The 22,801-nt window shown below is 46.0% G+C and overlaps 1 protein-coding gene and 1 non-coding gene across 9 annotated transcripts; both read left to right on the forward strand.

Annotated features, from left to right (window-relative positions):
* Window positions 1–245: 245 nt before the first annotated feature.
* Window positions 246–22,108, forward strand: tmco3 (transmembrane and coiled-coil domains 3). 8 transcript variants are annotated; one of them, XM_015364246.2, is made up of 15 exons: window positions 259–331; window positions 1,241–1,339; window positions 2,857–3,070; window positions 3,166–3,764; window positions 5,524–5,703; window positions 6,768–6,959; window positions 7,419–7,547; window positions 8,042–8,134; window positions 11,693–11,879; window positions 12,413–12,530; window positions 15,134–15,329; window positions 16,261–16,411; window positions 16,554–16,633; window positions 20,591–20,740; window positions 21,897–22,108. In XM_015364246.2, exons 4-15 carry the CDS (start codon window positions 3,324–3,326, stop codon window positions 22,008–22,010), a joined length of 2,031 nt encoding a protein of 676 aa, XP_015219732.2. In that variant the 5' UTR covers window positions 259–331; window positions 1,241–1,339; window positions 2,857–3,070; window positions 3,166–3,323; the 3' UTR covers window positions 22,011–22,108. The 8 variants fall into 8 exon arrangements, with proteins under 8 accessions (XP_006639365.2, XP_015219731.2, XP_015219732.2 ...); XM_069178846.1 differs by having other exon boundaries at window positions 3,170–3,764; XM_015364247.2 differs by having other exon boundaries at window positions 2,857–3,029.
* Window positions 9,237–9,349, forward strand: trnal-caa (transfer RNA leucine (anticodon CAA)). Its single transcript has 2 exons — window positions 9,237–9,274; window positions 9,304–9,349. It is a non-coding gene; the product is annotated as a tRNA-Leu (tRNA).
* Window positions 22,109–22,801: the final 693 nt, after the last annotated feature.

A 22,801-nucleotide genomic window follows, 5' to 3' on the forward strand; every position in this document is an offset into this window, starting at 1 on the left:
GTGGGTTTAATTTTTAGTTTTTAATTTAACGAACGTGTGGTTTTCACACCGCTGCTCAAAGTTCAAATATCCTCAAATAAATAAATCCCACATCATTATAATATAGGCTATTATTATTATTTTATTATTGTTGTTGTTGTTTGTTGTTATATTATTTTACTATTATTATTGATGCCTTTGGGGTATTTTTTTAACCTATTTTAGTGCGAAATTGTATCTAAATGGGTTGTGGCGATGCCCGGAGACCTATAGGCTGGGTCCTGCCGGCCGTAGGTGAAAGTTGTGTGCTGTCATGTCAAACAGCTGAGCTCTGTAGCGCTGGCTGACGATGGTGAGTTTGCTTTCATAAACTATCGGGAGTATCTCATTCGCGGGACTGTTGGGGTGGCTCAAGCTTTATTTAGGCAGGAGCTTGACGTTACTTCATTGCAATAATTGAATCCGTAGACAATTACATTTTAGAGCTTAGGCTGAATTTTTATAGCTAATTGCGAAAGATCCCTTTTTTTAAAAAAAAATCTGTTCTTATCAATAGATTTCAGGCGTGATTTTGTATTTCCTCAAAGGGGGGACTGGTATCGGCAGTGCTGGAGTGTCCAAATTGCTTCTTTTTTTTAGAATACGAACTACTTTCTTATTCTCGATTTACCTGGCTTTGATACTGAAAAGTATACCCCTTTCTTTAATCGTCTTCCAGCCACAAGGCTCGCAAGTTAAGACGTTTTTTTTTTTTATTTCTGGAGAAGGAAACCAGGACATAAACAAACAAACTGCTTGCGAGGTCCCCAGAACCAAAAACGCGAGCTGTCACCCCAGCATTGCGGGTTATCAAGATCAGTTTTATAAGGTTTCCGTTTTGATCCCGTCTGTCTGAAAAGGCATAGTCTGTTGACCTGTCTGCGTCTGTTGCTTTTTTTTTCTGATTCAGATATAGTTAATTCAAATATATAATTATTCATTGTCAATAATAATAATACTATACTTTGATTCGCCGTTTGGTTGAAAAATCGGGTGGGGGAATGGTTCTTTAGTTGTCCCTCGACACGAAAGCGCTGAGAAAACCTGGTTTTAAATGTAAAGATGTAGGACGAGGTGGAAAAGGAGACTGTTCTCCACGTATCTTTAACAGGGAAGTATACCGCCCGTGTGCCGGTGGCTGTTACACTTAACGAGTGTATTGCAGTGTACTGGGTCGTTTTCTGAGGTCATGGCTACTTTCTTTACACTGTTCACACTACAGGTTTTCAGTGATGGGGGTGTGCGAGTCTCTGTTTTTTACAAGCAATCACAGAGCGTCATTGAGCTGAAGCGCAGCTACTGTACGAGGACAGAAAACGAGGTACGGCGGGTGGGTAAAAAGGCAGGACTTCCAAACTGTTCGTGTATTGACGGAAATGTGACCGAAAAAAAGTTGCATTCGGAAAATCAACAAAAGAGTTGCGTAAGACTTTTCGTTTGGCTGGTCCAGAAGCTGAAACATACCTTAAAAACAATTAGAAATTAAACGTAGAGTCGCAAAACAAAACCCCCACAACGAAATCGCAATCGGAGAAAACCTTTGTTACACTTCTATACCAGAGTAAAAGAACAGTAAAAACGAGCGGGGACAATTCGCCCCAATTTAGCTCTGTTGGTAGCTAATTTAGTTCCAGTCCGCTTTTTGAAAGAAGCCAGGGTATCAGGTTCAACTGCAAGGCTAGGTGGCTTGTATCACACACACAAAAAAAAAACGTTGGGTAAAGACTTGCTTACTGTTCTCCGTTTTTTAACTGAGCTTCCACGTAGAAACAACTCTGTCGTTGGCCAAGTTCGCCATCCAAGAATTAGACGGTCTGACTAAGGGCAGGGGAAACACGCGATTAATTTCTTAAATTTATTCCATTCTGCATGCATTCCTGGTCATAGCTGTTGCGCCTCTAGAACGTTTTGAGGGTATAAAAACACGCAACATAGAAAACCGTAGACTGAAAGACCACTGAAGATTCCCCTTTTCAAGGAAAAATAGGCTAACTTGCGCAGGGAACTCATTTTCAAAATCTAACACTTGATGTATTGTTACAGGCATCTGGGACAGCTCTCCCTCTAAATCGAGTGTCTCATGAGGCCTGAGCATGCTACAGCTCACAGTGAGGCAAAGACTGCAGGGCAGTCAGAGTATATTCAGCCAGCTCTTCAGTACACACCCAAGCCTTGCTCTACAAACAACCTCACACCAGCTCACACTGTGCACACCCTTTATATCCCAGACACACTAATTTACACACATGTACAGATGTGAGACTTTATTCACATATGTGTGGCAAGTTTGCAGAAGTCTGAGGCTGCAGAATCTAGATTGAGGTGCTTCGTCTTGACCAGAAACCAGAAGATTATCACATTTTTGGATGCCTTTCTTTCAAATAAATTGTTTAAAAAATCAATACAAGGATAAAACCTCGTGATTTTTTAAGAAATATATTTTCTGAATTTTAAGGAGGTAATTGAATGTCATTTCATCTTTTCTAACGACCCTGCACGGCTTGTCCTCCAAGTGACAAGACCCTTTTAGTTTTGGACCCTGCAAGCTTTCTACACTGTAGGCGCGCTTGTAAGCGGAAGCCAACTTCACCTTCTCAATTAAAAAACAAAAAAACAAAACCAAATTTCTCTTCCACTTCATTTGGTGAGAACATCAAATCGCCCCATTTTCTGAAATTGTTCTTTAGGGTCCCACAGGAAGGTAAGAGCATCCAGTTATAAAGAGATAAAAATGACAGGTCATAGAGAACGTAAAACACTTTAAAAGATCTCAACTTTTAAAAAGGAGAATTCTTGGTCCCTAATATTTGTTTCATCTTCTGGCTTTGTTTCCTGTAGGCGCAGCATATCCTGCTGGCACGCATGTTTCTGCTGGAGGCTAAAGCGAACAGGTGTTATATACTGTAGCTGCAGTCGTGGGCTTGACTCTCCTTTCTCAAGGTGTTGTTGTCGGGTGCGACAGCTGTTTGCTTTCACAGGAGACACTCCTTTCCTTTGGGAGCTCTGGCCAGGTGATCTTTAGTCTGCAAACTGCAGGCTGCTGCGCTCGTAGGTCTGTGCCTGGATGCCGTTGTGCCCGCGGACCTTGATTTCCATACAAGAATCGTTTAGAGCTACGGATCACGCTTGACTCTGCTTCCTCCGCAGCCAGTGAGAGGACGCGTTCGAAACGGTTTCGGTCGTCGTCGTCGTCCCGCCCGGCAGGATAAAGGAGGGACGATGTAGTTGTGTGTCCGGTCAGCACCCGCCCAGAGCCTCACGGCTTCCGGGACTGTGAGCCCGGGGGCCAGCCGGGGAGGAAGACGATGAAGGGCCTGTGTGTGGTCTTGCTCTGGCTCCACCTGGCCGGGGGGCTGCCCGGGGCCGGCCGGGAGCACGGCGAGGTGGCCAAGCAGGTCATCAAGCTGCACCGCGGCCGGGGGGCGCCCGTGACGCAGGGCCGCCGGTGGGTGCTGGAGAACTGCCGGCGGCTCTCGGGGCTGATGAGGCAGAAGAGCACCGTCATGGAGAAGCTGGGGGCGGCCATCGCGGCCGTGGAGCGGGACCGGGGGCTGTCTGGCGCCGAGAAGCTCTTCCAGGTGCACACCTTCGAGATCTTCCAGAAGGAGCTGAACGAGAGCGAGAACTCCATCTTCCAGGCCGTGCACGGCTTCCAGCGGGCGCTGCAGGGAGACTACAAGGACGTGGTCAACATGAAGGAGAGCAGCCGGCAGAGGCTGGAGGCCCTGAGAGAGGCAGCCATCAAGGTCAGGGTCAGGGGAGGGGCTGAGAGAGAGGCAGCATCTTATCCCGAGTGGGATTTGCCACTGTACTGCAATCGTTTCCGAGCTCCTAAATCGAAATGGCAATTGGGGCTAATTAATACAGGACGGTCGCCCCTGGGTTAGCGATTCTCAGGTTCCTCTCAGTTTCCGCTCCCCTTAGCTTGTCGTTGGCGCAGGCATTGTAGTGCTGGTGGATATCAATGTCGTGAAATAGCAACTGTCACGGTCAGAAGGCGTCCAGCGGCCCTTGGTTAATGAAGAAAGATTGGTCAGCAAAGTGTACAATGGGCTGCCACCAGCAAGTAAATCGAAGACCAATAAGGTGCTTGTATACATGTCCCCTTCTCCCATGTGATGGAACAAGTCTCACGAGTTCTCTGTGCTGCTCCCCCTGGGAGGTAGCTGGCATTGGAAGAGTGCAGTCCTGGTTCTGTCCAGCAGATGGCACTGTGCTTCACTTTGCGAGATCATGAGGACTGTCGCTAGGGGGCTTCTTGTGAAGTGCTGAGCAGCCCGAGAGATCTCGGGGATTTCATTGTAATGTTGTGCTGGGTTTTGCTTTCAGCTTAAACATTTAAACTGTACATAAATGTCTTATTATTGTGCAAAAATCTTTCTGATTACTATGTCCGCATTTGAAGAAATGGTTTATTTTGCTTTTGTCGTTTCTTCTTGTAAATACAGTAATGAGATTTTTGTTTTTAATAATATTATATTATATAGTATTACATTTTAGTGAGTTTTAGCCTTAGAATTAAGTGACCTGGTATCGTGGAGTTGTGGGCTCAGAATCCCATGTGGGGACCCTGCTTCTACACTCTTGAGCAACCTACTTTTACCCACATTTAATAATAATGTTTCTTTATTAGCCCTATACAATTTCTTGCATTAGGAATGTGTCTTTTCGCATACCCCAGCTTTTCTCCAGGGAGACACAGACACAGAGACAGGGAGAGAAGCTGGGGGTCAGAGCGCAGGGTCTGCCATTGTACCCCTGCGCCCCTGGAGCAGTTGGGGTTAAGGGCCTTGCTCAGGGGCCCAACGGAGTAGGATTCCTCTGCTGGCCGCGGGATTTGAACCGGCAACCTTCCGGTCACAGGCGCAGATCCTTAGCCACAGAGCCACCGCTCCGCCCAACAGACTCAGTTTTATTAATGGGTACTGACATTGGAATGTAACAAAATAGCTCATTAAAATCTTTAGTTTTTTTGTAAAAGTATCAGCCAAATAAATAATTAATAATAACATGAGATGAAATGTCTGTAAAAATAAGATGACAAGCTCAGAAGAAGAGACAGCTTTACAATTTAACGTGATGCAGGACATTGTGCTGTAGCAATACATGTTTTGCCATTTACTCGCTGTCTTAAAACAGAGATGCTAGTTCAGAGGCCGGAGCAGCAGGGAGAGGAGAAGATAAATTGGTCAGGATCTGAGGTCAGACACTCTAGTCCAGTGGCAGGAGCAGCAGGCAGAGGAGAGGATGAGTTGATTAGGATGTCGATCAGACACTCTGGTTCAGAAGCAGGAGCAGCAGGGAGAGGAGAGGATAAATTGACCAGGATCTGAGGTCAGACACTCTAGTCCAGGGGCAGGAGCAACAGAGAGAGGAGAGGTTGGAGTTGATCAGTAGGTCAGGTCGGGCGTGAACCCCTGTGTACCTAACTGGGAGGCCAGAGTGTTGTGGGAGGCGTGGTTCGCTAGCAGCCTGAGCCTGAGCCCTGTCTCTTGGCGAGCGCAGGAGGAGCAGGAGTACGTGGAGCTCCTAGCAGCAGAGAAGCACCAGGCAGAGGCCCTGAAGATTATCCAGCACCAGAACAAGAGCATGTCCATGCTGGACGAGATCCTGGAAGATGTGCGGAAGGCGGCGGACCGGCTGGAGGAGGAGATCGAGGACCATGCCTTTGACTACAACAAACTGGTAAGAGCAGCCTGGGTGGTGGGGAGGTGGGGGCAGTGGTGTCATCTCGGGCAGCATTGTTAAAGACGACAGGGTCTTCTGGCTTTTGGTTTTCCTGCATGATCTCACACTCTGAGCTGCTATTTTATTAAACCGGTCCCTAAATCTTATTTTTTTTCATTTACATGTCCCAAGCCAGTGAGAATACTCGCTTACTTTGTTATTTATCATACTTGCCAGCAGCCATATCACCCTGTAACTCACAACTGGCAGCCCCACTGCAGCTCAGCGGGTGTGAGCCTGGTCAGTACCTGGATGGGAGACCTCCTGGGAAAAACTAAGGTTGCTGCTGCAAGAGGTGTTAGTGGGGCCAGCAGGGGGCGCTCACCTTGCAGTCTGTGTGGGTCCTAATGCCCCAGTACAGTGATGGGGACACTATACTGTAAAAAGACACCGTCCTTCGATTAACAATCCCAGGGTGTTTCTCGAAAAGAGTAGGGGTGGTACCCCGGTGTCCTGGCCAAATTTCCCATTGGCCTTTACCAATCATGGCCTCCCAGTAATCCCCATCTCTGAACTGGCTTCATCACTCTGCTCTCCTCCCCACTGAGAGCTGGTGTGTGGGGAGCGTTCTGGCGCACTATGGCTGCCGTCGCATCATCCAGGTGGGGCTGCACACTGGTGGGGGTGGAGGGGATCCCCATTACCTGGAAAGAGCTTTGAGTGGAGTGTCCAGAAAAGCGCTATATAAGTGCAAGCAATTATTATTATTATTATTATTATTATTATTATTATTACTACTACTACTTTTAATGTTATCATTAACATTATTTATGTCCTATAAAAACAGACGTGACAGGGAGGGCAGGTGGGATAGAAACCAGAAGATGCTATGAAACGCTTGCTTTCTGTTCTGTAGTCTCGTATATCTGGGTTGGCTGTGCTCGTGTTCCAAGCATGCCCGGGAGTTAGACTGTGCTGTTCTGAATGGTCTCCTGTCTTGGCTGGCCGCGCGCTCCTCTGTCCCGGTTCGCCCTTGGGGCGAAAGGGGCGAGGGGTCCCCTCACGGCCCTCCTGTCTTTCAGATGAAAGGGGTGAACGTGGAGGCCGTGCTCCGCGTGGAGGAGGACGAGGAGGACAGCCAGAGGAACGCGTCCAAGCGGGAGGTGGAGGACGACCTGGGGCTGAGCATGCTCATCGACTCGCAGAACAACCAGTACATCCTCACCAAGCCCCGCGACTCCACCATGCCCCGCGCGGACCACCACTTCATCAAGGTGCGCCCCCCCGGCCCCCGCCGCCGAAGCCAGCCTCATGGCATCCAGGGCGGGGATGTCTTTCCTAAGTGGGGCACCCGCACAAACTGGATTTTAAATGAAATCAGTATTATAGTATTATAATATAATTCTAAGGAATCAAAGGAAGTGGTATGAGCTGGAGGCGCATTGGTTGTAGACATAGAGACCGTCAAGTCTTGAGAACGAGCATTACAGTTCTGTCAGGCAACAGGAATCTTCCCGATTTTGCGATGGGGGCCCCCCAGCCCCTGTACAGGAGCCCCTCCTGCACCAGCAGTTTGCTCCACTGGCTCCGGAGGGCCTCAGGAGTAGGGAAACCCCCCCCCCCCCCCTCCGGATTGGACCAGTGTGCCTTGGGCCAAAGAGTGCTGTCAGTAATTATTCTCACGCTCCTTTGTGTCCAGTGGGTTTTATTTTGTATGTCTCTGAACTTTTCAGGATATCGTGACCGTAGTGATGCTGTCTCTGCCCTGCGGCTGGCTCTGTACGTCCATCGGCCTTCCCACAATGTTTGGCTACATAATGTGTGGAGTTCTTTTAGGCCCTTCGGGGCTTAATAGTATCAAGGTAAGAACTGGGTTAAATGAGACGCCTACCTCATTCCAAGTGAGATACTGTCTTTAGCACAGTGCGACGTGTGGTTAGCCAAAATATGAAACAAGTACCTCTGTATTCTTATCTAATGAGTGAAGAAAAGTTGTTTAATGTGTATACATGTGAATAAGAAACAGTATAACTAGGGGTCTGCTTGTGATTAATGCTAGGTCTGTGCAATTAACTTGATAATTCTTCACAAAAGTTCTCAACTAACATTAAACAAGAAGACATTCTCCAGATGTTTTTTTCTGCCCTCTAAAGCTAAAAATGCATTTTGTTTGCTGAGAAATAAAAGAGAGGTTGTTACTTTGTAGCTAGTTGATTTTTGACTTCTATTTAGACTCTTCCATTTGTAAAAGTTCACTTCTCTTCCGGAAAAAACCCTGGAAATTCAATAATTTCTCACCTTTTCATTTCTGTCTCCATTGGTGATGCCGAACTCAATGCGTGTGGCTCCCATGCAGTCCGTAGTCCAGGTGGAGACACTGGGGGAATTTGGAGTGTTCTTCACCCTGTTTGTGGTAGGCCTGGAGTTCTCCCCTGAGAGACTACGCAAGGTATGTTGCACTCTCTTCTCTTCACTCTTTCTAATAAGCAAACTGATGCACAGTGGAGGAGCAGCAGCAGGAGCAGCAGTCAGTTTTACAGAAGAAGCTACAGTAGTTAGGATTGTTCTTTGGGACAACAAAATGAGCTCAATCGTGTGATTTCATAAAATACCAGGTGCTCAGTGTATGACATTTGATCCTCGGATTGAAGAGCTTTTCAAAGCAACATGATTTTAACTAACCAAAGGAAGGCAAAAGATGCAACCATGCCCTCACTGAGTGTTGAACATCAACTGGTTCCTATCAGCATTGCTGAAGGAGGCCTGTCTGTAGCCCTGAGAATGACATGTTCTGCCAGCCACGATTAGGCCATAGAAACCAGGAAACCTACTTTGCCGGCAGCCATATCACTCTGCAACTCACAACTCACTTGCAGAACATGAAGCTAAGCAGGTGTAAGGTTGCTCCTGGATGTGGTATTAAAGGGACCAGTAGGTGGCGCTCACCCTGTAGTCTGTGTGGGTCCTAATGCTCCAGTATAGTGACAGGGACACGATGCTGTAAAAAGGCGCCGTCCTTCGGATGAGACATGAAACGGAGGTCCTGACTCTCCGTGTCATTAAAAATCCCAAGTCAGGAAAATGTGTGTCATGACTGTTAATTAAATCCATTAAAATATAAGGAGAAAAACGTTCCCTTTTGTGTATTCAAATTAGATACTTCAGTATGTCAGGATATGTAAAGAGAGGTGTGGCAGATAATTCGCATTCGTTCAGGAATCTGACAAGTTCCTTGATGAAACCTGTTGTTCAGCCCATCCCTTTGTCATTACTGCTGCTTTGGTTTTCTTTTTTGTTCCTTGCTTGATGAATTCAGACCAACTGCACTGCATTTGAGTGCTATTGTCAGTACACGCGGAACCCCATTTTACAGTGAAGCTTAGTTTTATTTTGCTTCTAGGCATCATCTCGGACATTAAAAAAAAAAATGCAAATCCAGTGCTGTGAAGATCCCGTGCTAGAAGATCATCAAGAATAAACTAGTGTTTCTGAACTGAGAATGGAGGATGTTGCCAGCATGTCGTTGTTTAAGATAATGTCAGGATGTAATTGTCAGGATGGCCGAGTGGTCTAAGGCGCCAGACTCAAGGTTTCGATGCCTTCCGTGAGCGATGGGTGTTCTGGTCTCCAAATGGAGGCGTGGGTTCGAATCCCACTTCTGACACGCGTTTAAAGGGCGGAGCGGTGGCTCTGTGGCTCAGGACCTGCGCCTGTGACTGGAAGGTTGCCGGTTCAAATCCCGCGGCTGGCAGAGGAATCCTACTCCGTTGGGCCCCTGAGCAAGGCCCTGAACCCCCAGGGGCGCCGTACAATGGCAGACCCTGACCCCAAGCTTCTCTGCCTGTCTGTGTCTCCTTGGAGAAAAAGCTGGGGTATGCGAAAAGACGAATTCCTAATGCAAGAAATTGTATAGGGCTAATAAAGCAACATTAACATTAAAAGACATGAATACTATTGTGTTCCATTGACAAGGCGCTATTAGCAGCTGCAGGTGATACATGGAGCAGGTAAAGGTTTATTCCGTGAGGAGTGGCTAATGAAGAGGGGAGGACAAAAGAACGAGTCGTTTAGAGGAGGCGGGGAGCGGGGCAGAAGGAGTGTTGCCGGTCAGGGCGAACTGGAAGAGAAGTGTGAAGTCAAAACCTGCAAATGAATAGGGAGGAGTAGGAGGAGACGAGTCTGTCGTTGAGAGACGGGGGAAGCCGTGATCCTAGTTTCAGGATCATTCTGGTTTCGCTGGTAGGTGATGTGTGATGGCCACAGTTGAGTTCACCACCTTCAATCACCACACTCTTGAACTTGAACTTTATTGCCATATGTAACGGGTACATGTACTGGTACAATAGAATTCTTATTTACCAAAAGTCTTTCGATTGTAAAAACTAAAACAACTCAAAATGCAGACAATGCATTTAGGCAATATACAGGCAATCAGTAGACAATATACAAGTAAACAAATAAACAGTTTGAATGTACAGAATGCAGACATGTAAACAATAACTGCAGATGTGCAATAAATAAATAAAATAACAATGAGGTGGATGGTGTCAGCGTGGTCCGTGGCGCATGGCCTAGTGTGTTCGCCAGTCGCTCCGCTCGTGGGTACAGTAGGAACTATTGAGGAATCTGGTAGTCAGTGTCACAGGGAGAGCCTGCAGACTCCACACAGAAGTCAGCCCAGACACACCTCAGAACCACAGCCCAAGGGCAACGAGGCAGCAGCCCTCACCACCACGGCACCTGGGCACGCCAGGTCGACTCCTGCCCTCCTAGAAGATCAACATTGCACGAGGCGAGGAGAGAAAACGGATTTTTCTTTTCTTTTCAGAAGCTTTTAAGTTGGCGGTGACTCAGATCAGAACCACCTGGTTGCCCGTTGAATACAAGCTCCTCCGGGTGCAGCCCCATAGTCCGTTTGCTTTTGTCACCCTTGCAGCTTGTTGACCTACATTTTTGCAAATCTGAGTCACATTTCGCTATGAAAACTAAGCAGCTGATTGAGCTGCGACAAGGAAGCCCTCTTTGTCTCTCCCCGCTGGTTTTGAGTGCATGAGTTGAGAATTTATGTTGCTACTTCTTATCAGTCGGGAATATCGAGGTTCCTTAGTCTTACCTACTGATAAGCAGGCTGGTTGGCACACTGTTGTTACAGGATGTAGCTCTGCCAGTTGTTTGAAAGCTTTGTTTTTTCTAAGTGCTACTGCTGTGTGCATTTTGTGAAAAATGAAACAAGTCCTTGCAAAACAAGGTTGTTGTTGCAAAAAGAAAACATATTTGCCGATCTGTGGATTTGGTTCGTGCTTTGATGTGGGAAGCTTTTGAGATGCCTCCTTTGTGCAAGGCAGTATATACTGTAGATCGCTCTGTACAACCTGGAGACCTGGAGTATTTGATCTAGTAGGTCATAAAAAATAAGATCTTGTGTGTTATAATGTTTTCCTTTTTAAACCCCTGGGATAAAGGAGAAGTGTTGGTTTGCAGTGTGTGGGCCATCCTGTTGTTGCATGGCACATTCAAGCTCTTACTGGTCTTCCTTGAGACAGTAGAAGGGTCCTCATAACATTGTCCAGGAGGATGTGGGGTAGAGGTGTCTGGTGCAAGAGTCTCCTTCCTTTCTGCAGGAAGAGGTGGCTTGAGTCAGGAGAGCACTAGGAGAGCCATTCAAGCAGCAGATATTACACTGACGCTAAATTCGAAACCACCACAGTTTTTTAAGTGCACGGTGGATTGGCTGTTTGCCCCTGGGTCGGATTCTGGGCTTGGACACTTTCTGCGGTGGACTTTTTGTTTTCTCCAGGTGCTCTGGTTTCCTCCTGCTTCCAACAGACATACTGGCCGATTAATCGGGTTTATTATCCTGCCGGAGCTGGGTTCTTCTCCTCGTTGGCCTGCACTAGTCAGAAACAACTCCGGGAATGCCAGCCCAAAATAGTTAAGATAAGGTTAAGAAAAAGGAGGTAAATTTTCTCCTTTTTATATCGGTGTTTTTTGTTTTTTTACTTTCCAGGTTTGGAAGATCTCTTTGCAAGGGCCTTGCTACATGACGTCGCTGATGGTGGCGGTTGGCCTGCTGTGGGGTCACGTTCTGAAGATCAGACCCACGCAGACGGTCTTCATTTCCACCTGCCTCTCCCTGTCCAGCACACCGCTGGTCTCGCGCTTTGTTGCGGGGAGTGCCAGGGGTGACAAAGAAGGTGCCCTCCCTGTTTCTTGTGTCGATCCGAATATAGGGGCGCAGAGGCTGTGGGACAATCCCAGAGGAGACAGCCAGGAGCTGGTATTTGGCTGTGTTGGCTGATACCTAGGCCTCCTGTAGCGTGCAGGGGACAAAATCAGGGAAGTCAGTGTATAAGGAAGCTCTTTTAGTGCGGAGACCAGAACTTTAAAATGATTAACATCTCACTTACCTCAGTTAGACATCTGAGCGCCAGTCATGTGTCTTTAAAAGAATGATTTGGGGCCAGCTGATGTAAATTGGATTTAGCGCTACATTACATTACACAGCCGTTTCCCTGAAAGCCAAACTAATGCTCTTCTAAACTTAAATCATGGCTTCTCTACGTAACATTTTTTCTGGTAAATGATTAATTCTTGAGGCACATATTTGATTTACTGGGTCTTTTATGTTTTTGATATTTGATATGTCCCTGGGCGGGACCACGCGTGGGAGTTTGATTCAGCCGATCAGTCACTGGCTCCAGATTAATGTAGCGCTGTGTCTCGGCAGGGGAGATCGAGTACAGCAGCGTGCTGCTGGGCATGCTGGTGATGCAGGACGTTCAGCTCAGTCTGTTCATCGCTGTCATGCCCTCTCTCATCCAGGCTGGGGTAGAAAACGTCGACAGGTGAGAGTCCCATTCAGCCCTGTACCTGCCTTTACACTTCAGGGCAGTGTTATGCAGGTGTAGTCTTCAAGAGCCTGTGGCTTGCAGGTTGTGTGAATGGCTTTCAAAGTCCCCTTTATGTTCATTTAAGACCTAAACAAACAGGTAATTAAATGAGGGCTGGAATGTTAATCTCGTGACCCTTTGATCCTACAGGACCAGAGTTGCCCATAGCCACTTCTGATACGCCAGGGGTGCCCGACTCCAGTGCTGGTTTTCAGTCCAGCTTGTCTCTTAATTTTATCGTAGTATGATGGGAGCAGTTCCTGCATGAGAGACTGCTGATCTATAAAACCTGCTGGACTGCCGCCCTCCATGGGTTGTGCTAGGCAGCCCTGTTGCATGCTTTTTCTACCCTCTGAAAGGTCGGCACAGTAAATTCTAGTGCTTTTTTGCGGTTTTTCCTGGGGTTGTACAAAGCTTGTACTGTACAGTGCATTAGCTTTGCTTTGCAACAGCTTCCCTTGTTTTGCATCATGTTTTACCAGCCCTTTACATGTCTTTTCTATGGTTTCGGGGTGCTCCACGTTACCCAGCCTTTACCATGGTATGCTGTACCACCATACATGTTTCAGAGTAGCTGCTACACCCACATATAGAGCTGAGTACACTGTCACGGAAGAAAGGGATTAGGATGAGACTAAATAAATTGTTTTCTTTCACTTCTTATAATCCAGTTTATTCTTGCATTTAAAACTTTTTTAATACTGTATGTATTTTTGTATTTTTATACATAAGCTTGAGAGTCCTGGGTTTAAAGAACCATGGCAATCAGTAAACTAAAAAATTAAAAATCTTCCTCTGGTACACTGATTGTGACCTTTGACTCCTCCATAATGTGTAATGCAAAACTGTCTTGTAGCTCCCAGGTATTCTGGTATACATACAGGTATAGAAAACCATATATATAACCCTACAACCTACAACTGGCAGCCCACTGCAGCTCAGCAGGTGTGAGCCTGGCCAGTCCCTGGATGAGAAAAACAAAGGTTGTTGCTGGAAGAGGTGTTAGTGGGGCCAGCAGGGGGCGCTCACCCTGCGGTCTGTGTGGGTCCTAATGCCCCAGTATAGTGATGGGGGCACTATACTGTAAAAAGGCACCGTCCTTCAGATGACACGTAAAACCGAGGTCCCGACTCTGTGGTCATTTAAAATCTCAGAACGTTTCTTGAAAAGAGTAGGGGTGTAGCCCCGACGTCCTGGACAAATTTCCCATTGGCCTTTACCAATCATGGCCTCCTAATAATCCCCCTCTATGAACTGGCTTCATCACTCTTTTCTCCTCCCCACTAATAGCTGGTGTGTAGTGAGCGTACTGGCGCACTACGGCTGCCATCGCATCATCCAGGTGGGGCTGCACACTGGTGGGGGTGGAGGGGAGTCCCCATGACCTGGAAAGAGCTTTGAGTGGAGTGTCCAGAAAAGCGCTATACAAGTATATAAGTGCAAGGAATATTTATTATTATTTGCTCTAACAGAAGACTCCCTTTCCCTTTTGCTGCTCACTGACAAGCTGCTTTACAGTCCCCAGAGCTGATGGGGTGAAAGCTGGGCCGTTCCCGCTACTTTGAACAGGATGGATTGCTCTAATGGAACGTGCTGTTCAGGGTTATTCTGGGAGGACGGTGCATACTGTATGTTCTCCCAAGACTGGTGCTCCCTTGCAGTTTTGCCAGCTGCTATGGAAACTATAAAGGTTTAGTGTCACCTTGAGGACACACAACGACCCCTCCGTGAATCTCGCACAGCCCTTCTGCCAGCAGTCTCTTGGCCAATTCTGTATCACCCTGTTGTCCTTACACTGCGGCGCCCAGCGGCGTGCTCTGGGAAACACGACACTGTAAAGGGCTCCTGGACAGTAACACACTCTAGAAGAAGGTTTTCTGTCTGCTGACATTTTAAAATGAAGAAAAGGGGTTAGGGGTTAATGCTTCCCTTGAGGTATTTACCAGGAGGTATTCCAGCCCTGTTTAACTGGTTCAGGTTGTTTCCTTTAAGCCTTTGTCTGAGCCTGGTTCTTCAGGACAATGCCACGAAGTGCAGAGGTATTCAAAACTGAAATACCACGTAGACAGGCAAAATTATACTGTAGTCCTGCAGCACATCATAAAAACAAATTCTGCACGATCAATCATCGTTACATGTGTTCTGCGTGGTTTAGTGGAGTTGACTGTGTAAATAGTTTACGTATAATCTTTTGAGAGTCATAAGTATAATGGCTTCAAATATGTGTGGTGTTGTATCAAAATATAGTAGCTGATGCAATTTCAATTTTCTTGTTTCATTTCCTACTTGGTCAATGGACCGTGATGTGTATTCTGTACGGTGTCTTAACTTTCCTATTCAGGTTTATTGATGCAGTATATGAACTGTTCAAGCTCCGATAGGTTCTCGAGATGCACTTCCCCAGGATGACCAGAATATAATCGATGAAGAAGCAAATGAATTATGTTAATACATCTGGGACGCAATCATTTCTTGTGCTCACATTGGGACTACTGTAATGTATCGTAACATACAGTATGTGAAGCTCGTGTCTAATGCTTCTTTTTTGGGTTTGCTAGTATTTTCATGGAAACCCTGCAAATACTGCTGCTCGTCGGTCAAGTCCTCTTCTCCCTGGCGGCCGTCCTGCTGGTCTGCGTGCTGACCAAGACCTATGTCATCGGGCCCTTTTACAGAAAGCTGCACGCAGAGTGCAAGGGGAACAAGGAGATCCTCGTTCTGGGAGTGTCTGCCTTCATTTTCCTGATGCTGTCGGTACGGTGTGTTTGTGCTCCATTCCTTCAGATAGTGCATGCTGGGATAACGGCCGTTTTGTTTTCATGCATTAAATTATGGGGACTGTGGCTCATCGTCAGATGTGTGTGCACAGTTGAAAGCAGAACAGGTAGTCGAAGTCTTTAAATAGGCTTGGTAATTGTCCTGTATGATAAGATTTACAATGTCTTGCAATTATACCAGAAATACAGAAACTTTGTGGCTATTTTATTAAGTGGAAATGCTCCAGTTTTTTGTTACCTGAGTTCCTATTCACGTTTATTGTCATAAACATTTCCTCACATGGCAAATTGCAGAAAAGACGTCATAACGTTGGCATAGAAAATGACGTAACAGATGACATCACAGTCCTTGGAGACAGGAACAGGGTAGCAGCTATCCTTTTTAACCAGCTTTTAGACCGCAGCAGTGCGCAAAATTCACGTGGTGGAGGTATTTTGAGTTCAGTGCGATAACGGAAGGGAGCAGGTGGGAAAAGGAGGATTCGAGAGGTGGGGTTCAGGAGTCTTATGGCCGTGGGGTAGTGAGGTAGATGCTTTCTTTGAACCTAGAGGTTCAGGCTCTTAAACTCTTAAGTCTCCTGCCAGAAGGAAGACAAGAGAAAAAGTGCATTCCCAGGGAGATTTTGTTTCTGGGTGATATGGTTCGCCATTCTGAGGCAGCGTGTGGTGAAGATGATCTGGACGCAAGGGAGTTCTGTACCAGTGCTGGTCTCCGCGGTCTCCACCACCTTCTGTAGTGGTTGACAGTCCTGAGCCGAACACGAGCGGAGCTGGCTAGGGTTAGTATTCCTCTGGCTGGTGGGCTGTGCATCTGTGGATATTTTTGTAAGTCTTTATCGGGAGGTGCGGATGTGAGGCACTTGAGGAGGAAGAAGGATAGCTCTAAAGGTCGTTTTTTGGTCCGGCAGGTGACGGATTTCCTGGATGTGTCCATGGAACTGGGCTGCTTCTTAGCCGGAGCGCTCTTCTCATCGCAGGGTCACCTCCTGACCACGGAGGTCATGTCCTGTATCGAGCCCATCCGCGATTTCCTCGCCATCATTTTCTTTGCGTCCATCGGTGAGCGTGGCGGTTCTCGCCGTTGATATTGATATTGATCAGTATTGATAAAAATTGGCTATTGATAGATACCATGGCGCTTCCACCGGTTCTGCAGCCTTCCTCCCAGCACTCCTCCCTGAGCGCTTGTCTTTTTTTGCAGGTCTGCATGTGTTCCCCACGTTCGTGCTCTATGAGCTCACAATCCTGCTGATTCTCACCTTCTCCCTGGTGGTAATGAAGGTAAATTCCACTCTGCTAAATTAACCTTTTATACTTATTAACTCGTAGACTTATTTCTGTTAACATCCTTTTCTGCGTACTGTTGTCTTCAGCTCGGCGCCAAACATCTTTTGTACTGGCCTTTGTCACCTGTGTCACGCACCCTCCTCCCTCCCTGTATGTCACCTCTGTTTTCACACAGCCTGTTAGTTACTGGCAGCTGTATTCGATGCCCGAGACCGGCAGCTTTTCCAGGTGATCCCCTGAATCAGTCAGTCAGTGAATGGGTTGTGTGAGGTTTTGTCTGCCGCTGTTTCAGTAGAACTGCCACCCTCCTACTTAATCCCCTGGCTTTCACAGTTCTCTGCTGTGTATTAGTTTAGCAACTGTAGTGGAATATTTGGAGAAAATCAAACTTTTTAACTGTAGCGTGGTAAAGTCATACAGGGACACGCTAGGAAATTATTTTGACACACCTTCTGAAATTTACGGTGAATAAGCGCCAGTTTTCAATTTGCTGGCTTTGGTATAACAGCCCCTGAATACAAACTAAACAGCAAGCTAAAAGTACATATAAATATTCAGTTGTAATGGCTTGATGTGTTTCCAGTTTTTTTCTTTGGCATAAATAATTCTGAAGTCTTTTCAATTCCAGATTTCAGTAATAAGCTCGGTTCTCAGTTTATAGGAGTCATCGAGTCATGTTGAGTTTCATTATATTTGTTAGAATAAGAAAAGGTAATGACACAGGGGGACATGTAGCCCATCCAGCCGGTTTGGAAGCTAGGAGCCAGTTGATCCTAGGATCCCATCCAGCTGTTTCTTGAAAGAATCCTGGTTATCAGTTCAAATGTATGGCTGGGTAGCATGTTTTAGACTGCTACAATCCTCTTGTGTTGCTATAATAAATATGTACAGCGCCTTTAGACAGTCAAAACACCCTTTCCAAAGTAACACTTTTTGTGGCCTGAGTCTGAAATCAAGACAGATTAAATCAGAAGTTATTTTATCCTTATTTACACGTTGTAGCACATGCCCTTCATGTGAAAAACAAATGCTCAAAACAATCTGAAAAGTAACTACAAATTACATGGAAATCAAAAACCATCTGTTTTACCACTTCTAGTGATTTTGATGATTTTAGAATAAAATCAGCTGTTCCTGTAGGTCTTCTCTGCTGGGAAGTGCATCTCAAAGTAAAGAGTCAACTGTGGGCCACAAGAAGCTATCGAAAGACCTTTGGGATTAAGCCGAGGGAAGACACAGAGCAGGAGGTGGACCTACAGTATAAAGATTTCAGAAGCCTTCAAAGATATGGTCAAGAATATTATCAAGAAGTGGAAGGTTCATGGCACCACCAAGACCCTTCCTAGACCAGACCAACAGTGCATATTTCCAAGCAAGAAGGAGATTACGGCAGGGGTTACGAAGAGGCCAATGGCGACTTTGAAAGAGCTGCAGGATTTTATGGCCACGACTGATCAACACTATCACAAGCACTCCACTGGTCCGGCCTGTATGACAGGGTGACATGAAGGAAGACATTACTGAAAAAAAGGCATCAAAGCACTTTAGTGAAACTGCAAACGTGGCAAAAGGTTTTGTGTGACAAAACAACAAATTGAACATTTTGGCCAAAGTGAGAAGTATTACGTTTGGTGCAAACCTACCACAGCACATCACCCAAAGAACACCATCCCATCAGCACCTGTGAAGCATGGCGGTGGCAGCTTGACGTCAGTGGGATGTTTCTCATTGACAGAGACCGAGGCACTTGTCGGGATAGGAGGGGAAATTAATGGAGCAAAGTACAGAAAAGTCCTTGAGGAAAACCTGCTGCAAGAAAGCTGAGACGGGAAACGAACTTCATCTTTCGGCGTGACAAAGACAAGGAACTTCGTCTTTCAGCGTGACAAAGACTCAAAGCACTCAGCCAAGCAACGATTTGAAAATCTGGGGAACGAATTGAAGGTTGCCGTCCATCAACAGTGGCCTTGCAATTTGACTGAGCTTGAACAGTTTTCTACGGGGGAAGTCCAGCCAATTCCAGGTGTCCTATGTTGGTACGGACCTAACCAACCAGAAAAATGACTGTGATTCAAGCAAAAGGCACTTACACCAAGTATGAACTCAAGAGGGGATACTCTTGTCCAGCCCAATTTTCTGGGTTTTCATTTGCTTGTCATTTGTTGTGTTCATTCCGTAATTACTTTTCTGTAATTGTACTGAAGAAAGTACCCTTTTCCTTTTCTTAATTAACTTTTCAGAAAACACTTTTCTGAAATTACTTTTCAGAATGCGTCAGCATTTGTTTCTCACTTGGAGGTTGTGTGCTACCATGTGTAAATACATGTAAAGTAAATTCAAATTTTAATGTGTTTTAATTTCAGGCTATTAGGCCACAAGATGTATTACTCTGGAAGGGGGGTGTAGACTTACTGTAGGCTCTGTACAGTATGTTGTATGGTAGCATATTAAGAGCCAGGAATCGCTTGCAGGTTATGCTGTAGGCTACGTCTTTGTTCTGTTTCACTGCGGTCTTTCATGTTGGTAGCCGCTCATATCTGAAACTTTTCCATCCCAAACTTCTGGCGAATGAAGTTCCTGTGAGAGGTCTAGGTACAGCAGCTGCCCTTTTCTTAAAAGACATAAACATGAGAACTCAGGCACAGTGTCCAATTTTAGATCCACCGGCTCTTCAGCAGTTGGAAAGCAAGGCTGGGATTAGATATAAAGTGCAGAGTGTTACTGGACAGACAGGAAGCAAAGTTTTGGCTGCCGGATGATATGTCTGTATTTCTTCTCCTGAAATTGTTCCACATAGCTTGGCAGCAACAGACACTTTAAAAGTAAGGCATTTGAAACAGATAAAGTGTTTTGGGGAATTGTATAGAAAGACTTCTGAAGCAGTGTATGGCACAGTGATGCAGTGGTCAGCACTGCTGCCTTGCAGAGCTGGGGCCCTGGGTTCAATTCCAGACCTACCTGGAGGACTATCTGTGTGGAGTTTGTATGTTCTCCCTGTGTTCACATGGGTTTCCTCCAGGTGCTCCAGTTTCCTCCCAGAGTCCAAAAACATACTATTAGGTTAATTGACTTCTGTTACAATTCTCCCTAGGTGTGACTATGTGCATGTTTGTGTTCAAGTCTGTGTGTGCCCCACAATGCACTGGTATCCCATCCAGGGTGTATTTCCTGCTCAGCACGAATTGCTCGCTGGCAAAGGCTCACTAAAATGGATTTAGAGGTTAGAAAATGTATGGATGGATATACGGACTCCTTTGTGCAGTCAAATCAGTGTGAACCTCTGCAGAAAGCGCCTGCTTTGTGATGAAGAGGGATAAGCAAATTTGATGGGGGGTTTTTCCCCATAACTAGTTAGTGAATAAGTTATTAGCCAAGTTTCCTTCAATAACATTTCACTTTAGCAGTAACTTCTCTGGGTGAAGGTGGCATTTAATTTGTGTTTCTTGCTGTCTCTGGAATAACATTTGTTTCTCCAGCCTGGAGTGCTGCAAGTGACGAGAATAACAAGATTTTTTATGTTTGTTTGTAGGGCATCAGAGGTATGTGTAGGTGGCTTCCTGAAGCTTAGCTTTCTAAGATAACCCCTACAGGATGCTTTTTTTGTTTTCTGAGGACCTCTTAAAGGAACCAGTCTTTCAAAACCTCAGAAGTGGGTCATCCTGACTCCTGGCTGCTTCTGAATTAGATTATTAGATTGGATTAAAAGAGATCCTTCTTGTTCTAAGCACCACCAAAGAAACCCTTTTAAACACTTAGCTTTTGTTTTTCAAAACCGCAAAACATGTAACAGTAAATTTGAAATGAATTGTGTCCCAGCACCTAGTCCCAGTGCCGGAACATGCAGTGTTATCGCAGATTTGGTGAGTTCTCCAGAGCCATGAGGATTAGATACGAGTACTCGTGCCGGTCAGCTCTTTGCGGTGCTTCACCGTGTGTTTGTGTGCTTCACAGTTCATCATCGCTGTGCTGGTGCTCTCCATGATCCTGCCCCAGGGTAGCCAGCATATCAAATGGATTGTGTCCGCGGGACTGGCCCAAGTCAGTGAGTTCTCCTTTGTGCTGGGGAGCCGAGCGCGGAGGACTGGTATCATCTCCAGAGAGGTGCGTTTTCTACTACGTCTCGCGACCACTCGCTGTGGCTCGGCCAGCTCCTGCTCACCCACAGAGTGTAGGCCATTGCTGGGCACACAGTAAGACATGGCGACTCTGTCAGTCGCCACTCCAAAGGCCAGTCATCCTAATGCTCAGTGTAACAGCACTTTATGTATTTGTGATTTGTAATTGACATATTTAACCATATGAATTTATGATGCACAATTTTCATCAAAAATGTGTGTTTTGAGCTTTGGAGCAGAAGGGATTCTTTTTCCTGTCATGTGCTTTGCTTTTATCGGCCATGACATGTTATCATGTAGCTAGAAAGCCTGCAGCTGACGGAGAGAGGAAGCCCGTGCAATAAGGGCTATTTTAGAAGTGCAGATATTTACAACAAAAAAATGATCAACATTCGAAAAGGCATCCTATGATGTTGCATAATGTGCTATGCCTCTTGCAACTTCCTTCCTTTGTGTTACATTGCTGGTCCTGGTATCTAGACAAGTGGAGATAGAAGCCTTTATTCGAAATGAACGGCACTGGGTACTGCAATAGTGATTAAAGGAGATAAAAGCACTTAAGTGATTCTTTTTATTCATGCATCTTTATTATTTGTTTTTCTAATTGTGATGTAAGGGAGTGCTCTTTGCCAGTATCAATGGGTTGCATATTTTTTAAAAAAATGTTCCGTGTCGGAGCATTACAAAATTAACCTCTTTATGTGCCCAAGTCCTGTTTTTAATATTTTGCTCACCAGGGCGTGACCAACAACAGAAGCACCGATAACTGCACAAAACAGAAAAGGGAATGCAAACAAAACACAGGGCGCCGATCAGGCAAACTGATTTGACTAATTCTGAAAAGGGGGACGGTATACTGCAACATACACTGCATACACATTTATTGTCTTATGCAAATAGGTCTGTCGCCCGTATCAGCCCTGCCTAAAGGATATTTTACAGAAACCGGGCAGGCCCTGCCAGCAGTGTTGGTTTGCATTCTTTTCAGAAAACCCTGGAGTTCCAGGTAATGGCTAAGCCCACTGTAGAAGGTACTCTGGTGGCTGACGCACGGAGAGGGAGGAGAGCTTGAAAGAGGCGGGAAGGTGGTGCTTTGTTTTTGCCTTCCTTGCGTTCTGTGACGGCGCTCTTGCGTGCTGCAGGTGTACCTCCTCATTCTGAGCGTGACCACCCTGAGCCTGCTGCTGGCGCCCGTGCTGTGGAAAGCCGCTACGCTGAAGTGTGTCCCCAGAGCGGAGCGCTGGACGAGCACCTGACTGTGGCGCCTCTCCTCCCCGCCGCTTCGGATCTGGGGCCGGTGCCGGGTCCGGCTAGAATTCCGTTTCCCAATCATCGTTTTCATTGGGTTGGGCCGGTCGCCGTGACAACACGACGCTGTATTTCATCAGACACTTAACGTCCTGAATGTATAAGCGGGAGACCCTGCAGTTTTGACTGCCTTGGCCAAAGGAGCGGTCACTTGAGTGTGAAAAACAGCGTGATGAGAGAGTTTGGATCAGTAATTTCGATTTAGTATTTTTGTACAATGTCCAAGGCGAAACATTTGTGGTTTCTGGGAGTGATCATCCTGGGTAAAGCATGACTTTTTAACAAAAAGTCTTGTCAGTTCAAAACTGATTTAATATAAACACTGTGTCCTGAACAGTCGGGAATATGTGTACATATAATTTGCTCTTATTTGGTCTGTCTTTAAATTATTTTGACCTACAAGTGTTTGACGTTCCCTGCTTCACCTAGAAAAGTCTGTAATTTTGAAAAGAAAAGAAAACTGTAGAGAAATATAATAAGGCTGTAAAGGAACTCGGGAGCAATGAAGAGGGGCCACTTGCTAAAGAAGAAACATCTGTCACAACGTGGACTGAAGATCCATTGTTGTCTGTCATGCATGATATGTCCATGTTCACACATGGAGGGCCTTCAGCTGGTTGAACAAAAGCAGAAGGCAGGATGCACCAGCTTGTATGTAAATATTGGCACTTTTAGAGCTCTGATATAGCTTGCTTATTATGTTTGACCTAACTTGTCTGAGCAGGTGCTTCCTGTAGGA

Source organism: Lepisosteus oculatus, chromosome 15, assembly GCF_040954835.1.
Source record: "Lepisosteus oculatus isolate fLepOcu1 chromosome 15, fLepOcu1.hap2, whole genome shotgun sequence".
NCBI classification, from domain to species: Eukaryota; Metazoa; Chordata; class Actinopteri; order Semionotiformes; family Lepisosteidae; genus Lepisosteus; species Lepisosteus oculatus.